This window comes from Rhinolophus hipposideros (assembly GCF_964194185.1).
Source record: "Rhinolophus hipposideros genome assembly, chromosome: 2".
In the NCBI taxonomy this organism is placed as follows: Eukaryota; Metazoa; Chordata; class Mammalia; order Chiroptera; family Rhinolophidae; genus Rhinolophus; species Rhinolophus hipposideros.
In genome coordinates this window covers 65,518,913-65,541,870 of record NC_138048.1, presented here as the reverse complement: position 1 = coordinate 65,541,870, position 22,958 = coordinate 65,518,913, and the positions used below count along the sequence as shown (strand labels likewise).

Genomic DNA, 22,958 nt, shown 5'->3' with positions numbered 1-22,958 from the left:
GGAGAAAAGGGACACAAACTGCAGAATTCCTGGTACCCTATAGAACAGGGGTGTCAAAACTCTGGCCCGTGGGCCAACTGAGGTCCGCAATCCATTGTTAATTGGCCCTCAGCAAATTCCAAAAATATATTTAGTTTACTTAAATAAACCAGGTGAGGCAATATGTACTTCACCTCGAGTGAGTGGCCCGGCTGTGTATTTTACCACATATGGCCCTTGGTAACAAATGTTGAAAAAAGTTTGGACACCCCTGCTATAGAAGCTGGAAAAGGCAACAAAATGAATTCTTCTTTAGAGCTTCCAGAAAGAAGGCAGCCCTGAGACACCCTGATTTTAGGACTGCTGAATCCCAGAATTGTAGGATAATAAATTTGTGTTATTTCAACACTAAATGTGTGGTAATTTGATACAGCAGCAATAGGAAACTAATACAGCTGGTAGGATGTTATCATACCAGGATTCAAACACAGGCCCTGTCACTCCCAAGCCCATGTTCTGCACCACTCCTCTCTAGACTTTCTCTGGAACCGGAGACAATGTGCTGACACTGTTGATGTGGCTTTGATTATTTGTTGTCCAATTATTTTGTCCAATTATTTGGCAGGTTGGGTAGTCTGGGGCATAATTTAAGTAGTTGGCAACTTCAGAAACTTTTTTGCGGGGGCAGAATTACCTAATTTTATTGGGTGGAATTTCTTGAAGATGGAAGATGAAATATGTCACATAAGTATTTGTTTCCATCTATCTGAAGGACGCTTGATCGACAATCACAACCTATTGAATAGGAGGGCTCCCACAGGGTACGAAAGATATTTACGAATGAATACTAGATTACTTGGGCCCTGGGAGGGGAGGCTGCTTAAAGCAGTTAGAATAAAATAGCACCTACTGCGAAGTGCTGATTTGATACTTTGATGGCAAGACAATGCTATTAACACTACTACAGTAGAACGAGCCTCAGATTTTCAGTGAACTTCTCTAAAGGGATAAATGTACATGAAGTGATCAGAGAGGTCAGATCGTGGGAAGACCCTGACTACTGCAGTCCCAGAATGTGCCATAAGGAGCTGGGATCTCTGTTGTTTTGTAAGCTACCCTGGCATTCCAGGAAAGATGGTATTCTTTAATATAGTGGCTACAAAGCAAAGTCCTTTAGGAAGGATTTGCTGGTGATGTGAAATAGACAAATTAGACTTAAAAAATTCAACCCACTTTTGCCTTTTTATTGGAATATGAAATTAAAGCTACTTCGCAAATTTGTAAGTTGTCTCTAGAGGCCTGCCATTTGGTTCATGGCTACTTGGGCTTCATAAATAGGTATTTTGCAAACATTACACAAATTTTGCAGTTAAGATATGTAAGTAGATCCAAGGACCCCTGTTTCTCTTGCTTTTTAGAAGAAAGTCTTTCCTGCACTTTGACATATATTAGGTTTTTTTTTGGGCGATTACAGACAACATGTTATTGTTACAAGTTTTGTAGTAATTATTTGTCCTATGATATAATCACTGTCTTAAAATATCTATTGTCTAGTTACTTCCAGAGCACTTGATAGTGCATCTATGTATAATATAAATTTATTTGCTATTTTAAAATCAAGGATATTAGCGATGATTTGGCCTACCTCTCAACTACAGATATAGTCAAGAGGTTCAAGGAATTAGCTATCTATATAATCTATATCTAGATTATAGATGAATTAAAGATAATTTAGGATGTTAATGGCAAAAAAATGGAAACCATTCTTATTTGATCTGCTTGAAGTTATCATCCTTGGATGACAAATATCCTAGTGTAGAAACAAACAGAAAATAAAAAAGATAATTGAAATATTAAGAAAACATTATAATTTAGAACTTCTATGAGGCAGAAGATTGGTCTATTAGGGTTAGTAGACAAAATAACTCATTATTTGACTGATCTTTGGAAGAGATAAATATTTCCTATATTGTTCACTTTGTGTTAATTTACATAAAAACTATATTCCTTAAACATTTAAGTAAATGTCAGATAGTGGCACAGTGGCTTTATTTGTCCATTGGAAAAAAAATCAAGTATAAATGCCTCTCATCTGAATATAAGGTTCTTCAAATTTCTGCTTAATTGACTTGGTACAAACTTGAAGCAGGATTTCTTCCATATTTTACTCCAAGATTGTTTAACATGCATTCCTTAAGTGTAAAGATATACATAATGTCCTCAATGGAATAGACAAAATTCAATGACTCCTGATTTCTAACGTAATTTCATACTATTCTATGAAATGACAATGTTCCTTTTAAAAAATAACTATTTTTTATTAAAAACTAGGACAGAAAATGATAACTCTATTTTCTTCCCAGTAACGTTATTTATAAAATTATTGGACCAAATTAGACTTCTTTCCAAGGTGTTTGAATGCTAAAGCTTTTCCTATTTAAAGATGTGTAATAATATGCATTATGCTGCATATTGAGATATAAATTGTGGTGTTTATAATAATTTTTGAAAAAAAACTATATTTCTTAGGGTAAAACTATAGTGTTTCTGCCTCAAGATATACGTACTTTTACGATTAAAAAACACACTATCAAATAAGAGTCTTCCTTCAGGATAAAAATCTGTGTGACCCAGATGCACTGAATACTGTGGCTTAGAAAAGAAAAATGCAGTCTCAAAATACCACTTTTCTTACTCCCTACTTTATGACCCCTCAAAACTCGTATGTTGAAGTCTTAACCCCAGACCTCAAAATGTGACTTCATTTGGAAATGGGCTCATTGGAGATGCAATTAGTTAAGATGAGTCATATTGGAGTAGGATAGGCCCCATATTGGAGTAGCGTAAGTCTACTCCAATATGACAGGTGTCCTTATAGAAAGGGGAAATTTGGCCACAGAGAAAGACAAGCACACAGGGAGAATGTCATGTGAAGACTGGAGTTATGCTGCCACAAGCTGAGGAATTAGCAGAAACTACCCTGTTTACCCGAAAATAAGACCTAGCAGGACCATCAGCATTAATGTGTCTTTTGGAGCAAAAATCAATATAAGACCTGGTATTATATTATATTTATATTATATTATAACCGGTATTATATTGTATTATATTATATTATATATTATTGTATTATATTATATTATATTATATTATATTATATTATATTATATTATAGACCCGGTCTTATCGTAAAATAAGACTTGTTCTTATACAAATTTTTGCTCCAAAAGACTCATTAGAATTGATTGTCTGGCTAGATCTTATTTTGGGGGAAACACGGTAGGAGAGAGGCCTAGAATAGATTCTTTCCAAGACCTTCCCAGGGAAGAAGATGGTCCTGCTGACACCTTGACTTTGGACTTCTAGCTTCCAAAACTGTAAGACAATACATTTGTGTTGTTTAATCCACTCAGTTTGTGGTATTTCACCATCTAATACAAATATAGAAACTAATACAGAGGCAATACTATAGGTATTGGGATCTTAAGAAATTGCACATTTCTTCGATTATTTTTCCTCTAATATTTTACAGGTCTCTCTTTTATATGTTAGAAAAACCAAGGTGAAAAGTAGCTTTTTAGTCAAATATTATATTGCTTTTTCTGGTGGGCCCGAAAGCACAGAAGGTACTGGAAACAAGATGTGAGAATTCTATGCTTTTTAGCTTTTCCTGAAACAGTGGAACTTTTCAGTACATTTAATTCTCATGGATTTTTCTGCAGTTAGAGACATAAGGCTCCTCTATATTCTTCTGGGGTTATCCCTCCAGTTTTGGAGGGTTCAGCTCCAGTTTCACAGACGGGGATGAATATGATCTGATAGCATCTGAATTTGCTTAGTTTCCTGTTGAAAATTTAAAAAGCACAATTTTGTTTGGTTACTCAAAATGACAGTTGAATTTAGAAAATGATTGCTTTGGTGTGATATAAAGGAAGTTAATAAATTTGAAAAGGAAAGTGTTGGGTATACTGTTTTTCACCTGATAGCTAACAATAATGGTTACACCTGTTGAATTTTATATGGTGTTAAGCACTTACATATACTGCTTTAGTTAATCTTCCCAAGTAATCTATGAGATATAGATCTTACTGTTAGACAGATGAGGAAACAGACTTAGTTAAGCAACTCGTCCAAGGATACAGAGCTGCTAAGTACTTTTGAAATCATAAAATTTGACTGTAGACAACACTCCCAAACAAAGTAACTATCTTGTGTTAGTTACTCTTGTTGTAACTTTTAGCATTTGAAAAAAAAAATCACAATTTCCTTTGCCTGTGATTTTTTTTTTTTACTTACTTAAAAGTATAACAAAAATATGCCAAGCAACCGAAAGCTGAGAGAACATTTTGAGGAAATGGAACGGATTTAACAAGACAGTAGATGATTATTTTCTCCTTTTCTCTGTTAAATTCTCTCCTGCAATCCAACAACCTTTGTTCTCTGATTCTGAACATCATTTTTTCAGTGTTATTTAAACAACATGCCTTTGACTGTAAATGTTGATGGAACAAAATCAATGCAGAAAGGCTGCCTCTAATATAGAAGGTGAAAACGAGCTTTGAGGCAAATCTTATGTTGCTGTGGGTCCTACCTGAGTGACTCAGTTTTAGTATCAGCGAGAATTGGAAAGTGGAGAGGGTACTAGAGAAGGCGTGATTCATAGCACTGGCAACCTGCATTCACTCACTGGGTGAATACTTATTAGTACCCATACAGATAATTGTTTATTGTTTCAGTACGTTTAATTCCAGAAGAATGTTCAAGTAAATTGTTGTTAAGAGAGAGCAAGTAACATGACAGAAAAACGAAATTGCCTCTATAATACTCCAAGTCTCGAGGACATTTTAATTGTCATTTCAATCCACTGGAAGGGGCTGCCAAATTTTTATTTTACTGGACTTTTGTCATACAAAGTATTTGCAACCAGAACTTGAAAAACTTTACTCTGAAATAGGTGCTTTGGTTTTAAAGGTCTCCTAATGAGATGTGACTTGAGCTGAGAAGATGTAAATATGAAAATATGCACAGAAGAATGATTCATCGCTCACAGTGTTATGCTAATGTTCAGCAAAATTGGTTGGGTAATATTCATTGCCCTTTCTTAAAGTATAATGAAAAGTGATTTATTGTTTTATATTGAATAGTATATGTTCTAAAGTTTTATTTGGTTGCAAACATTATTCTCCACTTAAAAGGCATTGTGGAAAGAAAATATACATTTTACTGTAGTGAAAATTAACTTTACTTGAGGATCAGTTAAAAGTGAAAGAATTACCAGCTGTGTTGGACGTTACTGGCCTTGCTATTGCCTCCGATTTGGTTTCACAGAGAAAGTCATCGATGGAGGGACTCAGGAGGGGTCTGCTTTCTTGCTGTTCATTCACCAGCTGAGAACAAATAAACACAGGTGTCAAAGGTTTTGTTAAGCTGAAGAATCAGAAGAATTAAAATGCAACCTTGCAACAAAAATGAGAACAGCAAGCCTACCAAAAAAATTTAAAAACATAAATAAAAAAATAAATAATAGTGTAGGGGCAAGAAAGAAACAAAATACTGAGGGATGGGAAATGAGCCTTTTAGCACTGTCAACATATTTTTGATGCAGCCAACTTTAATTTTTAAAGCTTAAGCCTTTTCTCTCCTCCTAGAACAGTTTTAGAAGTATTCTCAAATTTCAAGATGTAGAAAATGAATCTATTGAATCATTGTTCCTAAGGACCAGTCCCACTGATCACTTGAACAATAATCTCCTACTGAGACCTGGAACAGTGGCTTCAGACTTGGAGGTGACACATCAGGTTTAGTGGTGTGTGGTAAGCACACACACACAGATCTATGTGTGGGGATTAAAGCTCTACTTTGTCTCTCTCTTAAAAAGCTCAAGTCATCTACCGGCACACACCCTTCTTTACATTTCCTTGCAATGCTTTTGTAGTGCTTTACAAATATTATTTTGAAAGAGTACAAAATATTGTTACATTAAATGGTATATTAAATGCATATCTAGTAGGTATGTTTGTGAAAATCTATATATAAAATAGATTTCTGTAAATTCAATTATATTGTCTCATTGGCTTATTTTCTAATTTCAGAAATCTTTCAGTTTGATTTTTAGTAGGTCTCTAATTATTGGTGGCAGCCAACTATTTACTTTCAGTTATTCCATATCCCTTGAATCCTGACTTCCTCAAATTCTGTTTCAATGGTTAAAAGAAAAAATACACTTATAATACACAAGTAGTTCATCCTCTAACTGTCTTAGATTGTCATGAGTTTTTATATTGGCTTTTCTTAAAATGGGCATAGCCATCTACTTTTCTACTTATTATAAGAAGATGTGCCTAAAAAGCTCTAGATTTTAAAATACTTATTTGTAAGGCTGTATCTTAAGAGACATGTAAAAAAACAAATGAAGTGCTTTGGAGTATTAACAAATGAAACTATTTTATGCGACTCTACTCACTTTAACTTCATAATTTCTTTAACACAGTATCAGTGGTATTATAGCTTAGAGCTTATGGAAGATGGCAAGAGACCTAAATAATGGTAAATATGGGAAGAAAAAATGCATTGCTGTTATTGCTGAAGGAGGAATAAGGAAACATTTAGCGATCATTTGGAGACTGAAAACCAAGAGGCACATTTGGTACTTTTGCGTGTTCATCCTATTATCTAAACGTGGATAAATCTCAGATCTTTGCTAGAGTTTAAGATTTTGACATAGAATTGGTAATTTGATTTTCATACATATTAATTTGTCGATGTTATCTAGGGATAAGCATTGAGAATGCCCATTTTCTTTCAGTATTCATGTTATCGTGATAGTAATTTCTTCAATTATTGTAAGTTTCAGTGTTACTATGTACAAAGACTCACAGATTTCTCTGGGAATCAAATTATGCAAGATCTCTTTTGGTCTTAACTATTTTGGGGGTGATGCTCCCTTAACCTGTGAGTGAAACTCTGAGTCCCTTTGCATTTTGTTTTCTGAATTAACATATTCTTGGGTATCACCCATCCTATTTATATTGAAATATTTTTTAATGTTGAGGGACTATGGGACTTCCATGTTTCTGAGATAAAATATATTTGAATTTTTATAAATGTCTATTTGAATTTAGGAATTGTCTATTTGACGTATATTTTCTGGCATAAAAGTCAATTTTATTATCTGCAAATGTAGTTGAAAGCACTAGTATAGAATCTAATATATTAGGAAATGATGAAATGTTTAAACATGCATGATTCTGTGAGCTCTTCTGAGTTCACAAAAGTCCCCATATACTTTTTCTGAAAATGTGATTAGTTTTTTAGGACTTGGGCTTCATTTATGGTTAGTTCATGTAAAAACTTTGTGTATGCAAGAGTTTCCAAAGGATGGATACATTAATGTATATTTCTTGGCAGAACTTGACCTTTTAGCCTGTCTAGTGCGACATCACTATAATGATGTGTTCTTGACTTAGCAACACCCTTTCTTCTAGGTCGTGTCGTTCTTATGTCAAATGAGACCTGGATTTTGCTGTGCTACCAACATCATGGAGGATGAAGGTCACCATCAAATATGGCACCACACTCCTCACAGAAGTCAGGGTAACAGGCTTGCACTTACTAAGCAGTGCATTCTGATTACTTGGTCTCTGGTTCTAGGTCTCATAGATCTATTGGCTAACGTGTATAAGGTGCAAAGACAAACAATACAATTGCAACTTTAAAAGTATATATATATGTATGTGTGATGTCATCACTATCTCTTTAATAACCATTATTTCTCTGAAGTCTGATTTGATTGATAGATAACTAAGAATATAGTTATTTCTTAGTCATAATTTGAAGACCAATTATTATGTGAAGATAAGTGTAAATTACCATCCATAAAAGTCCCCATATATATTTTTTCTTTACTTTGGATACAATTAAATTCTTTTGTTAAAATAAAGAACTAAAAATTTATTCCTAAACCACAGCTCTATGAATAGATGTGTGGAATAGGCATAAATTACCTATACTTTTAGAAGACCAGGTTGTTAGATTTCTGTACATACTTTTAGTTGTAAACACTGAAAAGTTATAGTCTAAATTTGATAAGAGAATTTTAGAAAGTAAGACCTTTGTCACATAAATATCTAGATGGAAAAATAAAGGAAAAAGCACAATTAATTGAGAGGCCTGTCCTTTTAGGCAAGTTTGCTTTACCAAAGGTAATATTATGTTTTATTATAGTTTATTTTTGGAGCCTCTCTCCTCATTCAGACTTCAGGCTTATTTTCTGGAGAAAGTACCACTAGTATCCTCAGATTTTTCTCAGCATAGGAGGAAAGGCGTGCCAAAGGGGAGGTTTTCCAGAGAGACCCTAGGGAGCCAGGACTAGGGCATGGATGGCTTCTCCAGTCTCCTAATCCTCTGCCTCATCAGATCTATGTTTCTTGCACACCTACTGTCTTGTTTTTGGCCATATTTCACACCTGGACTGATGGAGTTGTTATGTGTGCCCAGTGCTTAACTGAGTTGCTTCTGTGGCTTTCTTCCACAGATGTAAATCAAAGAGGAAATAAACTACTTTGTAAGTCAGTGCTTTTCAAGCTGAAGCACAGTTTAGCTGTTGGGAAATGCTGGGGTTGAAAAGGCGGGTGACTAGTGGCAGGGCTCAGAGGTGGAGAAGATAAAGGGCTAGATTTCACATAATGTGGGAAGGTAGTTTGAGAACTGAAAGTCTTTTGGTTTTGATTGAAATATGGAAGATGAAACAGGAGATATCATAAAGAAATCTTTCCTATAAGCTCTGAGGTCAGAGGTTATGGCTTACCCATATTTATATCCTTCACAACTTCTAATAGAATCTCTTCATAGAAGAGGGGCTCAATAAAGGGCTACCAAATGGGACAGTAACTTTGCAGAAATTGAAGATATAAAAAGATCTCAAATAGTCCAATTTTGAACTGTGTTTTCAGTTGGATGAATTTAGGAATCATTACTTGAGCCCTACTAAATCCCATTTTATTTTTACCTGTATAGGTAAGAATAGCTTTTCACATGACCCGCGCCTCATTTTCAAACAAGTTTGTGATTTTTCTATGGTGACTTGAGAATATGTAAATCTTTTAGGTCATAAAAGGGAAAATGCAAACTGAACTGACTCTCCCAAACAGTTCTCCTAAGCTTTACTTCCAAATTGTATGCCATTTATTCTCTCCTTATTCATTGGGAGAAGACTTCTTATTGACTTTCCTTTAGAATTCCTTTGATTTGAAAATACTTTATGAACTTACCTCATTTGATGCTTTGTTATAAAAATAATAAAAGGTGAGTCAAAAAGTTCCCTTTTTTTGAATAACTGAGTTGGAGCGATTATAATTTTGGTCCAATTAGATTATCATAACCGAGTTAGAATAACCCACTTAATTAGTTGCTAAGGCATTTTCCTCACTCTGTTTATATTTTAAAAAATTTTGTTTCCTATACTCCTTTGTCCCCTTCTCAGTATTTAGATCAATTCAAAAGCCTTTCTGATGGTGATAGATTCTTATTTCTCTTTCAGGATCCCATTTTACTGGCACATTGTCTGGGAACCTTCTGCAGTTCCAGGCAGCAAATGCCTTCTTACAGCATCTCCATGTTCCCTCCCATGCTTTCCCCAGTTTTATAACCTGAGTTTACCTGTTTTTCCTCCCACTAAACTATGACCTATTAGTTTAGAATAGAGACTAGAGACCTTACCCAATTCATTTTTGTATCTCATAGTAGCAGTTTAATAAATGTTGACTGATTTTATACAATTTAACTGAATGGTGAATTGTATAAAAGAATTATTGCATGGGTATCCTCAATTTCTTACTGTGTTTCATCAAGTCACAGAGAAGCCAGGTCCTCAGAAATGTTTATCAATTTTCTGATAGGTTTTAAATGACAAATCTAAGTCCATTCCCCCCCAGTGTCACATCATTTAAATATGTGGAAACCTAGAGTTACCTAAGGAAACATTTCCTAATGAAAATCTTCTATCAAAACATCAAGAATGCAGAGTGCGTGTCTAATGAGAAAAATTGGAATAAAAGCATAGGCCTGCTCCACATCATCCTTGGAAGAAACACATGGACCAGAGCAAATGATATAACACTACTATCTCCCTCAGGGGTTTTAAATCAGATATTCAGGTTGGGATATTTCGTGGGGAAATCCTTACACAGTCAGTGGACATGGAAACAAAAGAAATTAGCAGATGTAAGAAGACAGGTGAGAACTTCCATATAGTGGTTACTTGTCACTTAGTTCAAAAGACTATTGAACCTTTACTCCTTCCTTACAATCAGAGGTTGTGAATGAAATACCCAGTCAAATGCCTACAATTTACTTATGACTTAGACTGGTCACTTGATATGGCTAATACTAGCCACCACAGGATGAAATTGATTCCTAATTGTGTTTTGTGTTGAACAAAATACAGATAGTATCATCCAGCGTTAATGAAGTATTGTCTGTTTTAAAACTTTGTATAAAAATGTATTTGCCTTCGTTCAACTTGAATTTCTCTAGTTTCAATGTTAAAAAATTATATGATCCAAGCTACAGGGGAATATTTAACCAAGATGAAAGGAGAACATTTTGCTTTTAAATACTGCCTGTTATTTAAGTTTCAGTATATGCTTATATAACTTAGGTTGTAACTGAAATCTAAGTTTGTTTATCTTTAACCAATATATTGCTTAGGTGTTTCATTAAAAAAAAAGAGCTAAAGATTATAATTTATATCACTAAGAATTAACTTCAGACCAAACTACATTTTAGATGACAAAACAAGGTCTGTAAAGGATAACAATCCATTATTTTGTAATTTTACACTTCAGATGATGATCTCAAATATTTTTTTAGTTTAAAGTAAAATATTCTATTTTTATTTTTAAACATTTTAATACTTGAAAAATAATTTTAATAGTTAAAACATTGAAGTAAATAAGTTACAAAACAGCTAACAAATATCTCACGTTTGTAATGTTGATTTAAAAATTTATAATATCATGTCTTTACTGCATCTAAACAATAGAAAAAATTTAAGGTTGTTTCCTTTCGATATAAATAAAAACACAAATATGCTTTTAATAAGTATATCTTTATGCATTTTGAAAATGTCTTTATTATTTGTCCCCCTGTTGACTCAAAGCACATGTCATTTGTTAAGTAGGTTTCGTGCATAATTTTGTAACTGAGCTATTTGTTCATGGCTTTATGAGTCTTATCTGAGTTTAGATATTCGTGCAATGCCCATCAAATAGTGACCATATCAAAACTAAGTTAGTTGACTCAATTCATTGAAGACGATTAAATCAATACCATGAGTCCCTTAAGTATTCAGACTTTGGGAGCTTTGTCATGGTAACTCTAACACCGGACAGAATTAATCTTGTATGAATTAATAGGAGAAATAATTCTGTCCCCCACTCTGCCCCCCTGACCCCCAGTTCCTATACAGTATAGGAGTCCCAGTGGATCTTCTTGTAAAGGATACCATGTGATAACTTTCAATTCTTTGATTTGATCTAAATATCGACCAACTGACTACAAATTTTTTCCTGACGGGATAGTTAGACTTATAAAATATAAATCTATTCATGGAGAAAATGAACAGATATTACTGTTTACAGCTTGAATAGCAGTAACACTAGGGCAGGCAGGAGAACATAATTAGAGCAAGTGTTTCAAGTTAGTAACAGAAACCGAAACAAGGCTATATTTAGTAGCCTTGAGAATGTTTTTACCCATCAAGGACATTACTCTTTTTATCTTTATTACAATAAAGATAAAATTACATCAATATCGTGGTATAAGATGGTGGGGGCAGATAGAAAAACAAAGGCCGAGTTTGTTTAAAAAACAAAAACAAAACCAAAAACAAACAAAAACTCCCTTAACAAGAAGAAGTTTGGAATACATTGTTTTAAGGCACCATGCTCTATAGGAAAAAAATGAATGGGCTATACCTTGCTAAAAAAAATACCAGGAGAGGTGGTTAAAATGAAAATTGCTGAAAGTTCTTTATGAGAGAAAAAAATTCACTAAGGTCATTTCCTTCTCATAAAGAACAAATTTTTTTTCTATAACATAATCAATTTTTGGCACACAGTTTTCTCTTCTATCTTCAAATTGGATTTATTTATATTATTACAGTCTAGAGCAGTGCTGCTCATATAATGAGAACCTGGTCATTTTAGATTTTCTAGTAGCCATTTAAAAAAAAAGTGAAAAGAAACAGGTGAAAATAATTTTAGCAAGATATTTTATTTAACCCAATATATCCCAAATATTATCTTTTTAACATGTAATCAATATAAAAATTATTAATGTGCAAATTTACATTATTTTTCTCTAGACTTTTCTTCAGAATCTTGTGTATATTTTCTACTAGCACGTCTGAGTTTGTGGGGAGTGACAAAGTACTCAATAAGCACATGCCTAGTGGCTACTGGATTGAACAGCACAGATCTAGAGAAACCTTTTCCTCAAAGACTTGACAATTCACATCTTTGTCTTTCCTTCAATCCTTTCATCAATGCACATTTGTTTACATACTGTTTGACTTAAAGTGTTAGTCTAGGACAGCATGAACTTGAGCTTTTATAAAGTGCTGGACATATTGTTTGTTAATACAGAATTAATAATTAAATTCAACAAAAAGAGCAATTCTCAGGGGTTCAGCAATCTCTGAGTTCACGTCACCTGGCCAACTCTACTGTTTTGTTCAATATGTTCAATGTACTATAAATGACTTCACGGGAGTATGTTTGGCTAAATTCCTCTACAAGTGATTGTAATAATCACATAATACAAAAAAAATGCTTCAACGAAAACTATGTTTATAATAATCTGTTGAATGAGCAGTTGCTAAACAAGTGAGGGACTCTGTGTTTCAAGGACTTATTCTATCACAGGACATTATTGAAATAGCAGCAATTAGCTTCAGATGTATCTGGATCTATGAATGAGCAGCTGGCATCAACACACCAGTGATGAAGATGAGTCGATGTATTCGGCAGTATGTAGCATTATGTAGTAAGGGGCTTTGCAGGAGACACTGGGACAAACATGTTTCAAGACACTAATACATTCACACAGGATCACGAGTAAGAATGTGGTATATGGTACACGGATTGGATGCTGTGGTGCCATGAGAAGTACTCACTTTTTCAGATCATTCTGCTGCTTTTTGGCTTGTGCACGCCACTGGTGCATAGCAGGGAAGAAGCCACTTGTGTATAGTGGAAAAAGTATATCAACTAATAAAACTGCATTTGACTGAGAAATAATTGTATCACAGCTGTCACTGAATTAATTCCATAAAATTAACAACACAACAGGTGCATTACATTTTATGAATCAGAACTGTTTGCTGATTCATAAACTAGCCAGTATGCAACAAGAATATGATGCATCAAAGAAAGCATTATATAATCTTCATGCAGGAAAACTGTAACTAATACCTCAGAAACAGTTAATGCAACATTTGACAGGGATTTAAGAAGGAACTTGGTACACACAAATGTTCTGAATATGAGAAAATGGTAATAATCACAATTTCCTTTCTAAATTAAAAAATAAAAATATTATTTTGCATTAAATTTTAAATTCAAGCTTAGGTGGTCATAATTTTGGACATTTGAAAAGGATTACTGGGAAGCACATAGCAAGGCATGGTTTTAGGGAAAAAGAATTTTGGAGACTAGAGGCTGCCCTAAATTGTGATGCCCTGAAATGATATGTTGTAGCACAACTATGCCAATCGCAAATCTTGATAGCTATTATCTGCTGATGTATATGGCTCTGTCCTTAGCCAAGAATTTGAAGTAGTTCTCACTTCCCTTAGCATTCACCTGAGAAACTATGGACTGAATATTTGGACATGGATTCTACAAAGGCAAGAGATCAGTGTAAAATTGTATGTTTTACTTTGTAAGTTATGCAAAGAATGGAGACCTTGGCAAATCTTAAGCAAATTTCTTTCCAACTACTGCTATGTGTCATTGGGAAGAAGCATCTCTTCTTTATGGATAAAACCTTGCGATATGAAATTTATCCCATAGGCCTGGGAATCAATAGTAACTTTTCTAATATTCAATTTTGATGTTATATGTTGTTATAATTTTCATTACTTACAACATAGTGATTAGAATAAAATAAAACCACACATGTTGGCAACAGCTGGAGATGTGATCTGATGATATTCTAAAAATAAGTTGCCATAATTCAGCTTTTGATCTGAGGACTGTAAATGGTCATTTCTCTAATTCTAGACATTTTCATATAATTGGAACTGAATCACTGCACTTACTATTGCGTTATGGAAAAAAAGAAATGTTTACGATAACAATCTATTTAAATCATAAGATAAATGAAAGTAAAAATATTTTTCATTTAAGAATTTAAAACTGATAGTTCCACAGAGTGGTGATGAGTATATTATACATATTTATGTGGATTTTACAGGGTGTTTCAAAAGTCCCTGAGGACATACAGGATTCATAGTCTCAGCATGTCTTTGCATATAAATGCAAACTTTTTTCTATACTTGTTATAATAAGTGCTGAAAATGGCCCTCATGTGCTTATAATACAGATGATATTTTTGTTGTCAAGGTCACTAAGTATAAGAGGGGTCACAGATGCCATTTTCTGCAGGGGGACTCAGGGACTTCTGGCTCATTCCTGTAAACTAGTTATCCACATAAATATGTGTAGACATATATGTAGTATGCATAGTCACAACATAAATATATTTAACATTTAAGAAAATTTAGATATCCTACTGGTAAACTGACATATGTATACAATATAACTTGTATTTATTCATAGGAATTTGATTTTTTTGGTTGTTGTTCTTCAAATTGTTGTTCTTCGCTTAATTGTTATTTCTTTCCCAAAGTTGTTAACAAGACTCCTTTATAAAGAAGCAAAATGTTTTACTTGCACGAACATTTTCTTTGTTAAACTAAAGTTAAGTAATGAAAATTAATATTCACAAATAAATAACTAAATGATGGAATTTTCCTTTTTTTTTTTTTAGCAATTTTGGTTTTCATTTTATATTACATAATTTTTTTCATTGAAACTGTGGTTTTTAAGAAATTGGTTCAAGTTAATGTTTTTTTTTTCCTTCTAGTTATAAATCACAACGTCTGATATATTAACATATGTCAGCTTCCTACAGGAACCCTATGGGTCTGCCCACCTGTGATGTCATAGTAAGGAGGGGCTTTTCTTCAGCAGACTCCTCCCTCGGTATCTCCTTCATCACCATGGCAACAGCCTTATCTGCCGCCCTAGAGCCTTTTCCCTATAACAGTGAAATCAACAATGACTTGTATCAGGAGAAATCTTTAACTTATGATTTATTACAAGATATTCTAATGTTTAAAGAGCAATCCAACATAAATGAAGAGGTAGGCTGCTGCAAGTGAATCTTGAGGCTTTTGGCTGAGGAGAAAACACACGAAATCTGAAAAAAGATTATTTGTGAACTTTTAGTTAGCTACTTTGTCAACTTTACAGCTGACATATTTAATTTTAACATAGTATTTTATATGTATAATATATTTTAAGGCACTTTACATGACATGAACATAATTTTTGTAGTATCGATTTAAAAACATGGATTGCCTATTATGTTCATTTATAAATTATTCCTGTATAATCCCTAAAAGTTTTGAATGAAGGTGACGAGTCTGGGACAAGGATTAGGATCAGGGTCTGACTCCCACAGAGGGTTTGGTGGGTGGTCTCTGGGTCTGTCATTTTTGAGGAGATTGGGCATAAAAAGAGTAAAAGTATCATAAAACCTCTAAAAATTTTCAGTGGCTTAACATCACAGGAATTCACCCAACTTATTTATTTTGTGAAGATGGTATGAAAAAAAATTGTAACTCTCAATGTTTTTGAAACCAAAAAACTTCAATTTTAGAATGTCTTTTAATTGGAAAATCCCATAAATCTGGATGTAAATAAAGGATGATTAATAATTGAGGCATTGATAGATATAGATATAAATATAGATGTAGATATCTATATCTCCCTACATCTTTTGTCTCATATAAGCAGAATTGTGGACTATAAAGGGTATACTGGTTTCTATATATTTGGTTGAACAGGTTTTAAAGATTTTGAGAGTGAATATGGCATAATGGAAAAAAAAAATATCACCTTCCCAACCCAATTAGAAAAATGTCATACTATGTAAAAATTAAATAATCTTTAAGCACTTTAAAAACAAAAAAAAACTTCCATTTTCTTAGGTCTCTGAGCAGAGCCTCCCTGGAGAAAATGATTTTATACTAAGAGCACATATGAAATGTGCTGTGTTGTAAATCTACTTAAAATACAAATGTAGCATACAGAAATAACATAGGCAAAGAAACAAAAATGGACATATGGGGGTCTGTTGTCTGAAAGGAAATTAAGAGCTAGGGTGAATATTAACTCCAGAGGTTAACCAATCTTGATAGTTTCTATGCAACTAAAAAGGATAGAACTATATCATTATCATGGGCTTGCACAGGGCTTTAAGTATTTAGAAGGTAGGTTTATTCTGGGAAGTAAAACACTGTCCATTTTCTCAGGCATTGCCTTTCTAACGTGCAATGAGTGGTAAATTTTATTTAAGAAAGCAAAGAAAATCTTTCTATATAGTAACTAGGTTTTAAAAATGTGTGAATCTCTTTATAATGCTGAAAGTTTCTTTGGTTTGTTTTGACTTAAGAACTAGCATTATTGAATGATAATGTGTTATTTCCATGATGGAATATCAACTACTAGAGATTTTATTCATCAGATATAACAGTTGTAGTTATCATATATGTTCTGAAAAATTTATATGGCCACAATCCTTAGAATAACTGACTTCTGGAAGAATAAAGGGAAAACGATTTATTGCATAAAACATTGGAGTGCATAATCATCCCAGGTTTTTTAATGATGCAATGTGAACTTCCTAAAATAGACATACATACAATTCTGAATTCTGGGAAAAGATTTACTGTGGCACTGTTAAGCTATTTTACGTTTTTTTAAAACAAAAATTATTTAAATGAAACATTATATACTATAAGCTTAGTATACGTTTATAAGCTACACTCATTTACAGACTAAATATAGTTTAATAAATATTTTTGCAGTTTATTTTTTTCAAAAGAGCAAAATCATTTGTGAAGAATTCTTTCCATGCTCCAAGAAGTTCTAATAGTATACCAATAAACAAAGTGGCATGCTTACATTTAAATTCCTAATATACTTAAAATAACAAATCTAATGTTACAAGGTATAATTCTTTTTTTTAAAGAATAATACTTCAGACTTTTCTTGAGCTAAGGAAAAAATGTCAACTGATAAGCATCTCAAACATTTTTAGGTCAATATTTCAACATACTATTTATTTGAAATGCTACCAATCCACAAACTACATATAGATATTTTTCACATGTGCAACTATAATAGCTAAAATTAGCAACGGACATGCCATTTTACTAAAACAAAAACAAAACAAAACAAAAATTAGTCCTTTCATGCTGAACTCTAGAACAAAGCAGTGGTCAGCTAGAAAGGATATATAATTAACACATGCGGTGCTTTTTATTTCTTGCAGAAAAACCCACCAAAGCCAGAGTCAGGTCACTTTTTTGAAGACAGTGCCACTTTTTCTTCAAGGTTACACCTACTACCTGAAAAGAGTCATGACACCCAGGTTAGAGCCTGCTAACAAAGATCTTTCATTATAGCCTTTTGGCTTTTGAGTTATTACCCCACGAACTTCACTGTTTCACAAGTGTGGTACAGTCCGAGAACGGAACAGGAAGGTCTGGCACAGTGACATCTCCAGGATTCCAAAGAGCGTCTAACACCACTGCCAAATCAAGTGAATACACTCAAATATCACACGAAGAAGTCCCCCAGATCATACTGCCACTTCTACCTGGTATTTTCAAATCAAGCTGGGTTATTTCTGACTTGTCCATTTACCTTGTGGCATAACATTTCTAAAATTCAGAACCCGGCTGATAATTGATTTGTTAATTCATAAAACAACACAGCTTTGTTTATCAGCAGCTCTACAGGGCTGACAGTAATACAACTGTGCAGGTTTTTTCCTTTTTTGAAGTCAGCGGCTTAAAACATTGTTAAGAACTCTTTGTGTATAATTATCCAGACTTCAAGCTCAGTTTCTAAATACAACTACACCGAAGGAAAATATTAATCTGTTATTTGAAGTAATATGAAGACAGTAAAAATAAAACAATTGACTGAATATACACTCAGGCATGTAAGTGGATGTAGATTACATTAAGCCAGGATACTTTTATGTCATTCTTAGTAGTGACAGAAAAGAATAGTGGGATTGTACAAGTTGATTATCACATCGTGACACCCTCCGGCAATTATTTCAGCCTATTTCTTTTCAAACAATATTTCAAAATCACCTTTTCCCACCACCTTGTTGAATTTCTTAAGATATTTTTGACTGTTTGGAAAACAATATTAACATAAAGGGTAACTTCTATTTTTCTTGGTGGTTTGCTATAGAAAATTCTTTGATATTTCTCTTTGTTTTATCATTTTGTTTCCTTACCAATGAAATACATAAAAGTATAGCTTTTCTAACAAATAATTCTTGAGAATAATCTTTTCTTAACTTCTATTATAAGACAGGCATAGATGAATAAAACACAGTGCGTATAGCAAGCGACACTAGCATTAGTAAGCAAACCCAGTTTTGGCTCCCTTCTGTTTTTTAAAATATAGAATATAAGAAACAAATTTAAAAAGTCACAGGATCTTCTCAGGCTGGATACCAGGCTATGAAGCCACCAGATATCTTCAGATGAGGAGGTATTGGCCCCAGACCTGTCTCACGAGGAAGGGAACTACATTATGTGGAGAAGCTGCTATATGCTGGGCCCTCTGTTAGGTGTTTTATGTGTTTGATTGCGTGAGAGCTCTGTGGGATTCCAATTATCTTTGCTAGGAAGTTCAGGATATTGAGGCTCTGAGATGGATTGATTTGGTCAAGGCCTCAAAGCTAGTATGTGGCTGAGCCAGGATGGGGAACCCAGACCTGGCGCCCAGCTTTCTTCTCTACTACACTGTTATATCTTGGAGGGCTGGAGGGCTCTCCAAGCAGCCCTCACTGACTGTCACACATGCAGCTTGTTTTATGATATCACTCAAGCTTTGGGCAGCCACCTCTTCTTGGTGTAATGACAGAGTCTGGATCAAGCAAACATTTTTGAGAAATATTTTCTTCAATTGCAGTGAATAATAAGAATCAGCCACCCATAATTTCACTCATAAGCACAATTCTACCAAAATGTTTCTGTTTCTTCTATCTTCGTGGAAAATTAACCTAAGCATTTCATGTATCACATTTCTTTTTATTCTTCAGATCTTAATTAGGTTTGTAAGATTTAGCGTCTCTCTAATTATGATTAAATGCTAACTCAATGCTATTAAATGCCATCTTTACTAGGATTTTTCTGAACACTATTTTGGGTACATGGAGTACTTACTAAAGTATGTAATTCCATGGTTACATAGTCCATTCATAAGCAATTTTCTAGTTACAGATTCCACTACTGCTATATGAAGTAATTTAAAGAAATTATTTTCATTAATCTATCAACAATAATCCAGGGTATTTCTATCAGAGATATTAAACAGAAGATATGGAGATATCTTAAATTAGGGGAAAAGTAGAAGACTATAATAGTAGGCATCTCTGGTCACCCCAAATTATCTATATATGAATTTAAAAAGTCTTACTTTTATTCTGATTACAAAAATTAATACATGTCATTGCCAAAAATTGAGAAAAAAACATATATAAGAAAATAAAAATAACAAGCCTGACATTTTCATGCATTTCCCCCCAAATTTTACCTTTATTTACGTTATTGGAGATCAAACAGTTTTTTTTAGGATGGATGTTTTAAGGATGGACAAACTATCATCAAGCTTACAAGTGTGAATATACCGACTACATTTCTTCCTATATACATACATATAAATAAATGTCTGCCATCTATAACATTTTGGCAATTTGGTTCAAAGTGAAATGGTATTCAGTTTCACATACGCTAAAAAAATTATACATCCCATAAATTCTGGATCCTGAACTTAAATGCACTTGCTGGAAACTGGCCACCAAAGGCTAATTTCTGATAGCTTATCTCTCTCTGTCTGTCATGTGCAGAGCCAGGATAAACTTCTCTTACTCAGGAAGGTAAATATCACAGTAAGTGTCATGCTCTCTTCAAACTTCCAACGCGAGAAAAGGTTAGAGCAATTTCCCCAGTATCCTCTGAACGCTGCCAATCCCCATCTACCACATGGTGTTCTTTCCCAGCTCATTGGATTCCTGTAGATTTCTTCCAACATAGAGGAAGGTTCAGACCATGCTGGTTCCAGCACACTTGTCTTTAACTCATTTTGCCACAACAGAATGGTTCATACATTTAAAAGGTGGTACAAATGGAACTAAATCGGAGCATAATGGTCAATTCATATTTCTAGGCATTCCAAAGGAACAACAGATCTATATGTAAACAGCTGGGAAGCATGAACAGAATTCTGTCTTTTCTTAACCAGAGATTCTGATGTGGAATTCACAAATCATAATAAATTCACCATGGGTTCAGTGATCTGTTTTTAGCTGGAAATAATGTGATTTCTGATTCCTTAGTGTGGGTAGCAATGTTGCTGTAAAGACATTTTGGTGCTTTTTTATTTAAAATAATGGCACAGGGCATTTAAACAGAGGACTGCCAACTGACCCTCCATATATTTCTCACCATCTTTCTTCCCCTGCCAGCATTGTTTTTCTGTGCACTCTTCCTTTTCTAGGAAGTTGTCTGAAATGAGTGACGAGTTACTCTAATTACATTCTACTAAATAACTCCTGTACCCTCAGTTTATGTTATGTGCTAATGGGCACGTTTTGTTAGACCCTTCGAGACTGTGAATGTTGTGGGAGAAAGTCATGGGTCGCACTCTCCATGGTCTTAACTTTAACAGTCCCCAATGCGAGTTGCTGGGATTCCAAGCCCATCACAGGATGCTTGTTTTCCCTAACCTGAAAGATGGGTGCTGGGGGACATGATGATTTTCACGGCCCGCTTGCTTTCATGGGCCCCTTCCTCTATGAAAAGCTACTAAAACTTGTGTTTTATGACTGCGTTGGTCCAGACTGGATTTACTGTTACACATTCATTACTATAAGAGTTATTTTTGGGGTTCTCATTTTAAGAGTGATTAAAATTAGAATGTTTTTATGGGCCCTTAACAGTATCTTGGGCCCTATGAACTGTGCCCACTGTGCCTAGTGCATAAGTAGACTCTGGGTGGGTGTCTTCTCAGCAGTCAGTGCCGCGCCCCACCCTGAGGTGGCTGTGCTGTCCCTAAAGCAGATCGCTCTGTCACCTCTCTGGGGGGGGGGGGGTTATTTTGGCAGCAACTGCTTTCACACCCCCACCCCCTCCCTCTCCACTTCGGTGGTGGCTGCTTTGTCCTAACAGACCCCTTTGCTGCTGCTGCTATTCTTACTTAGTATTTTGGCTGGGATCCAGAGACCCTCTGACAGAACACTAGTCCTCCCCTACCCATGGTTTGTTTCTCTTTCAGTGATTTCAGTTACTTGTGGTCAACTGCAATTCAAAAATATTAAATGCAAAATTCCAGAAATAAACAATTCATAAGTTTTAAATTGCACGCTGTTCTGAGTAGCGTAATGAGGTCTCAAGCCAACCTCAATACCCTTCCTGCCTGGGATGTGACTCATCCTTTTATCCAAGGTATCCACACTGCATCTGCTACCCGCCCGTTAGTCACTTAGCTGTTTCAGGTATCAGACTGATTGTCACAGTGTCTCAGGGCTTGTGTTCAAGTCTCCCTTATTTTACTTAATAATGGCCCCAGCGCTCAAGGATAGTGATTCAGGCAATTCGGATATGCCAGAGAGAAGCTGGAAGGTGCTTTCTTTAAGTGAAAAGGTATGTTTGTAGAGGAAAAATTATAGTATATTTTAGGTTTGGTACCAGCAGAGGTTTCAGGTATCCACTGGGGAGCTTGGAATATATCCCTTGCAGAAAAGGGGGAACTATTGTACTCACAAATCTTAGTGAGTGCCTAATTAGTAGCTTTCATCTTGTAGTTCTTAAGACATGCTCAGAAAACTTGGCACGCTTAGGCCTGAGTCAGTAAACATGGGTGTGTAAACTTGATGCGACTCTTAAAATGTAATGTCTCCCTCAGACCACAGGACGAAGCACGTCACTCTCTCCTGCCTCAGGGTGTGTTCCTGACCATCCAGGAGCAGTTCTGAGGAAGTTGAGTCAACCTGTGTCTCCACTTTTATTTTTAAAAGCCGGCCCTCAATGACCAGAGTTACCAATTGGTTCTAAAGCCTTCCTCGCCATTTTTTCCAGTACACAGTGGGTCATTTGAGGAACAGACCTGCCCAGTACCCACAATTCCTGAGTTGTGCATGCAGATTAAGCTCCTCTCGTGGACTGTTACAGTTCTTTATTTTTGTAAAATGTTCTTTCACCATGTCTCATCCATGAAACAGCCTTGTGCAAGCAAAGATTATGCTAATTTCCTTTGACATTTTGTATTATTTGGTGTAGTTTTCTGTAAGCACAGAATAGACACTCAAGTTTACTCGATAAGTACAAGAATTGAATAGCTTTTCCAAATTACTTAAGATATTGAAATCACATAATATGGCCAACTTTCACAGAAGCTTATTCTGAATTAGATAAAAGTCACAATTAGATTTTTTTAATAAATAAGTTTCAAGCATCTAAATAAAAATTTATTAAAATTAATAAAGTCTGCTGTGAGCTGCCCACCGATGACCGACTGCCTTGGGGTGGGGGTGGGGGTGGGGGTGGGAGTGGGTGGAGGAGCGCAAGGCTCATAATACCAGCAGGGACCAGGGAGCTGTGTCCT

General features: G+C 34.7%; 1 protein-coding gene across 11 annotated transcripts in view; it reads right to left on the bottom strand.

The window, feature by feature from the left end:
- Positions 1-22,958, bottom strand: part of PEX5L (peroxisomal biogenesis factor 5 like) — a 210,749-nt gene that overhangs the window by 64,973 nt on the left and 122,818 nt on the right. For 4 of the 11 annotated variants that reach the window (XM_081026059.1, XM_081026062.1, XM_081026056.1 and 1 more), the window contains 2 exons: positions 15,196-15,300; positions 5,255-5,366 (listed from right to left, as the gene is read on the bottom strand). In XM_081026059.1, the coding sequence (XP_080882185.1) occupies positions 5,255-5,366; positions 15,196-15,300 (217 nt within the window). Of the gene's footprint in view, positions 1-5,254; positions 5,367-15,195; positions 15,301-17,611; positions 17,678-22,958 lie in introns of all 11 variants that reach the window. The other 7 variants (XM_081026064.1, XM_081026057.1, XM_081026061.1 and 4 more) reach the window with 2 other exon arrangements.